This window comes from Moesziomyces antarcticus (genome assembly GCF_000747765.1).
Source record: "Moesziomyces antarcticus DNA, scaffold: scaffold_v10125, strain JCM 10317, whole genome shotgun sequence".
Lineage (NCBI taxonomy): Eukaryota > Fungi > Basidiomycota > Ustilaginomycetes > Ustilaginales > Ustilaginaceae > Moesziomyces > Moesziomyces antarcticus.
Window position 1 is genome coordinate 1 of NW_014638885.1, and position 4,933 is coordinate 4,933.

The 4,933-nt window shown below is 59.2% G+C and overlaps 3 protein-coding genes across 3 annotated transcripts; 1 reads left to right on the forward strand and 2 right to left on the reverse strand.

Annotated features, from left to right (window-relative positions):
• Nucleotides 1-1,142: 1,142 nt before the first annotated feature.
• PAN0_125d6777 (uncharacterized protein) lies at nt 1,143-2,323 on the reverse strand (the record flags this gene model as incomplete). The annotated part of the gene is made up of 2 exons (XM_014797798.1): nt 1,143-1,637; nt 1,706-2,323. The coding sequence occupies 2 exons, from the start codon at nt 2,321-2,323 to the stop codon at nt 1,143-1,145; spliced, it is 1,113 nt and encodes a 370-aa protein (XP_014653284.1).
• A 298-nt stretch (nt 2,324-2,621) lies between these two features.
• PAN0_125c6778 (proteasome component Pre1) lies at nt 2,622-3,568 on the forward strand (the record flags this gene model as incomplete). Its single annotated transcript, XM_014797799.1, has 3 exons — nt 2,622-2,903; nt 2,995-3,122; nt 3,217-3,568. The coding sequence occupies 3 exons, from the start codon at nt 2,622-2,624 to the stop codon at nt 3,566-3,568; spliced, it is 762 nt and encodes a 253-aa protein (XP_014653285.1).
• Nucleotides 3,569-4,165: 597 nt separating this feature from the next.
• On the reverse strand, nt 4,166-4,933 carry PAN0_125d6779 (uncharacterized protein; the record flags this gene model as incomplete). The annotated part of the gene is made up of 3 exons (XM_014797800.1): nt 4,166-4,289; nt 4,360-4,443; nt 4,512-4,933. Coding segments are annotated over 3 exons (630 nt in total), but the record flags the coding sequence as incomplete, so codon positions are not given.

Consider the following 4,933-nt stretch of genomic DNA (forward strand, 5'->3'; position numbering starts at 1 on the left):
TGAGGAGGGAGCGGAGTGATGGTGGTACAGGAAAAGGGAACGAGGGAACGAGGAAACGGGCGACTCGACACGAGCACATACAGAATGGTGTCCAGACGTGCTCGGTGCTGCGACTCAGCTGTTGCGCACTTTGCGGCAACGGTGCGCAGCTTTTCGCCCTCTCGACTCCCGAGGTGTGCCCTTGCGCACGGTCTTGCGCAAGCATCATCAGCAACAGCAAAGCTGCGCAATGCAAGGTGCGTCAATGCAGCCTGTACGCAGCAGTGGCAAGGTTGCCGGACCACAAGCCTGATTTCCTCATTTCGGCGAGAGACACGAGTTGTGACTTTGTGCTGAAAAGCTTCTCGCTACTGTCACACCACTTGTGCGCTACCCTCACACCACCTCTGCCTAAACGCCAAGACCATCCGCAGCTGAGCCGAACCGATCCGGGACGGACGAGCTTCCTCGTTCCTCTCACCGCTGCTCGGCGTGGCATCTTCAAACGCCTGCAATAGAAAAGAGAAAAAACAGCATGGGCCGACGGCTAGCGACGCGACAAGGCGATTCACCTCGTCGAAGCGGCGGCGGATCTCGCACGCGCGCGGTTGCGTGCAAGAACGGCTCCGAGAGTCGCCGTGCTGTGACAGAAGATTCAAGCATCGTGATCTCTCTGCGTAGCCCCTGCGTCTGTTCTCGGCATGCTCGACTCCAGCTTTTCAAAAGCGGGCTGTAGAGATGCAAGCGATTTGATGGTGCGATTGATTCCTCGGCCAACGTCTGCGTTTCCCCTCCACCAGAGCGCAAGGTGGCGAGTAGGTCGCATGTCGGTATCACGATCGACTCCGTATTGTTGGCGCATGCATTCCACTCAACCGTCGCCATCAGACTCGGTGTGACATCTCGCTTGACCTAGCCATCATCATGACATGCGCTCGGAGTGACATCTCGCTTGCACCAGGTATCCCAACATCGTGCGATCAAAGAATGAACAGCAGCTGTCGTTCGGGGTGCTAAATCGGCATTCTGAATCTCGCCCGCAGTGTTGGTAGCGCCTCGCCCGTTCTCTCAGCTAACAGTTGCTGGAGAGGCACGCTCTTGTGCGGGCTGCGTTCCGAAGCGTATTCACTGATGCATTGCCTGCAAACTGACGGTAAGCGGTGCTAGGCGCGGCGTGTGGATGCTGGTGTCCTGCGTTTGGACGCGGGCGTGGCAGTCGCGATCCTCTTCTTCTTAGGCGTCTTCTCATCCTGCTCCTTCTCCCCCACCACTGCTGTCGTCGCCGATGGTGGTGCATCCTTGCGCTTCGACTTGGCGATGATTCTGTCCGCCTCCCAGTTGAGGTATCCTTCTCTGCCGCGCTGCCACGCACGCACGTCCGCTGCCGCCCCTTCGTCGTCGTCCGCCTCGACAGCGCTGGGCGAGTGCAGAGGTGCACCCAGCGGATCGGCAGCACGCAACTCGCCCACCGATCGCAAAAGCGGCGCAGTATCCGCACGTAGCTTCCGCGCATACTGCCCGAGCGTCTCGCTCAGCACCGGCGCCGAATCGGTGCGTGCGAGGATCGACGAGAATCGCTCCGATAGCGACAGCATTCGTGAGAGCGTCTGTTCCGAAGCCGCTTGCGCAAGAAGCAGCTTGTGCTGCGTCGCTCTCGCCTAGCAACAAAGAAACGATCAAAGTCAGTCTGGGCTCCCGTTCAAAGGCGAGGTTGGGGGGTACTTACGGCGGCGATCTGGCGTTTGAGCGAGTCCTCTGTTTCGCCGAGCTTGTAGCTGCGCTCACTTGCGCTATTCGTTGATGCCACCGCACTTTTCCTCCCTCCCTTCGGTCTGGCCTTGTACTCTGCAGTCGGTTGCTGTGGCCGCAGATCGAGCCCCCGGTGGTGGTCGAGCGTCATGTACTTGGCCTGCCTCGGCCGGATACCGAAGACGGAGCGGAAGCAGTACAGCTCGAACGTGTCCATGGTGTGGTCCAGCGCGTTCTCCATGAGCGTGAGGATCGCATGGATTCCTTGCTCCGCCTCGAGCTCACCACCGTCGACGCTGTCGAGCAGGCCGCCCACGACGTTTTCGAACTCGGTCGCGATGCTGTACAGGTGCTCGTTGGAGAGGTACACGAGCGCGTCGATGAATGACTTGGGGTTGTAGCCAAAGTGCTCGGTGAGCAGCTCCAGATGCGCGTCTGTGGAAGCTTCTTCCTTCTTGTCGGCGGCGATGGCAGCGGTGGCTGTCTTGGATGATGAGGATGTAGCGGGGATGGTGGATGGGCCTGCTTCGGTCGAGGGTGCGGAAGCGGATGCGGATGCCGTTGCGGCCTGTGAGGAGAGCCGTGCTGAAGGCATGATCGGCAGTGCAGCTTGAAGGTGAGCAGGCGCGGTTCTATGTCGGATGGAGGTCGAATGAAGAGGATGAGGTGGATGCGGCAAGATCAACACCCTGCGCGCCCTGCATCCAAAAGCTTTTGGGCTGCGAGGATGCAGCTCAGCGTCGAGCCGGCGCGTCCAAGACGCGTGAGCGCAAATTCATAGTGTTAGACTCTGATTTCCCCCAAAACGCATTTTCAAAACCTCGGAAGCTGGAAAATCCAAGCCTGCACACGGCGAGTCGATCACTCCACATTGGCTTCGCAACACGCGTAGAATGACAGGCGGGCCGCCCAGGCTGAGGCGGCTGCGGGTTGCGCAAGTGCCACTTTCGCCGGTTACGCATCCTCTCGCTGCTCCACTCGACATCCTCATCCTCCTCACTCCCACATCTGGTCGCTCCTTCCTCGTCATCCACCTCGACCTTCGAACCACGCATAGCATCGCACCGTCGCATATCGACCAGATTCAGCCTCAGCTCATCGCCGCACCGCAGCGCATCGACTCCCGCACTCGCTCTCAAGCTTCCACCGTCCACTCGGCTCCCCGCACTGACAACGTAAGCCAAGATGGAGTGCTCGTTCGGAATCACGGGCAAGGGGTACACGATCATCGCATCGGACTCGAATGCGGCGCGCTCGATCGTCAAGATGAAGTCGGACGTGGACAAGCAAAAGGTGCTGAGCGACCACCTCGTCATGACGTTTTCGGGCGAGCCGGGCGACACGCTGCAGTTCTCCGAGTACATTGAACGCAACACCAGACTCTACAGCATCAGGTAAGCCTTGCGCATCCTTCGACACCGAGCGCTTTCGAGCATTGTGACTGACTCTAGGCTTTTGGAACAGGCATCATGTTGAATTGAGGCCCAGGTCGGCGGCGGCATGGATTCGAAAGCAGCTTGCCGAGTCGTTGAGATCGCGCAGTCCGTACCAGGTGAACCTGCTGTTGGGCGGGTTTGATCTGCCCACGTCCGAACCGGCGCTGTACTGGATCGACTACCTGGGCACCATGGCGACTGTGCCGTTTGCAGCGCATGGATATGGCGCCTTCTTTGCCATGTCGACACTCGACCGCTACCACCGCCCCGACATGTCGCTCGAGGAGGGCCTCGACTTGCTCAGGAGGTGCATCAACGAGCTCAAGCAGCGCTTCATCGTCGACCTCGGCCAGTTTACGGTGCGCGTCATCGACCGCGACGGCGCACGCACCGTCCAGCTCTAGACGCCCCACCTCCTCCGATCTTTTGTAACATACTAAGAATGCGCAACCTCTTCCGCCAGCACCAGCGACGTACAAACGAAGCCAGCAGACCGTCTGAACGAGGAGAGCTGACCCAATGGATAAGGAGAGCAGGATGCGCGAGGCGGGCACGATGCGCGAGGCGGGCACGATGCGCGAGGCGGGCACGATGCGCGAGGCGGGCACGATGCTCGGCAGCAGCACGAATGTGTCTGAGCGATGCGGATGTCTCCAACAACGGTGACATGGACGACGACGACGACGAGAACGACCACGACCACGACCACGACCACGTCAACAGCGACAACGACCATGACGACGACGACGACGACGACGACCACTTGCAACGGATAACGGGGAACAAGGGCTCGATCCCTGAAAGAGAGTCGTGGGTAACGGGTTCGAAGGGTTCGATTCCGGAGAGGGAGCCAGAGACGGCTAGCGCATCCAGTCAAGATCACGCACGCACACGCGCACATGTCGGGTCGGCCTCTCATTATATCGAAGCTGGGTCTACCACATCTCGTCTGCGAACGGGGCCCAGGGACCACCAGATGTTCCAACGCTTGCCAAGCGGCTCTAGTCGTCGTCTTCTTCGACGCTTTCTGCGGCGCTTTCTTCGGCGTTTTCCTCGTCTTGCGAAGCTTGCTCTCCGTCGGAAGCTGGTGGGGACGGTGGATCCGGCGAGGTTATCGAGTTGAGTCTGGGCAGAGGGTTCCGACAAAGTTGGTGAGCTTAACCCTTCGCTACTCGAGACCAGGCGCGGTACTTACATGGTGACCAGTGGTTCGGACACTTTGGCGGCCTCGACGAGGCGTTTTCGAAACTGCTTGCTGAGAACTTCCTCGTCGGTGAAACTAGCCTTCCCCAACAAAGCATGATCAGTGCCAAAGCTTAGCTCGGAGGTTGTGAGGCAAAGACTTACGTGTGAATCACGCAGAAGCTGCGCAGCTTGAGCCAGTGGATGTCGCGATGTGTCTTGTCCACACCCGCGATCTTGGGTGCCACTTTGAGCTCGTCATCGCCTCCCCAGAGATTGCATCGTTGTTGGTCGGGCTTGGCTTTGGCTGTGGCTTTGGCTTTGGCTTTGGCTTTGGTTTGAGAGTCAGCGTTGAGTTTAGGCGGACCAAACCACTTGACGAAGCTGGGTTCTTCCACTGCTTGGCGCAGAGCTTGTGCTTGATCGGTATTCTCGAGGATATGCTGGCGAATGGAAGCGAGATCTTCCTTTTCCGGCTGCCACCGGCCCGCTGCAAAGAAGCTTCGGCCGCCAGGTTTGATCAGGACGTGGTAGCCGGCAAACGGCCCCTTTCTCCCGCCTCTGCTATACGAGGCCATGAGGTTGGT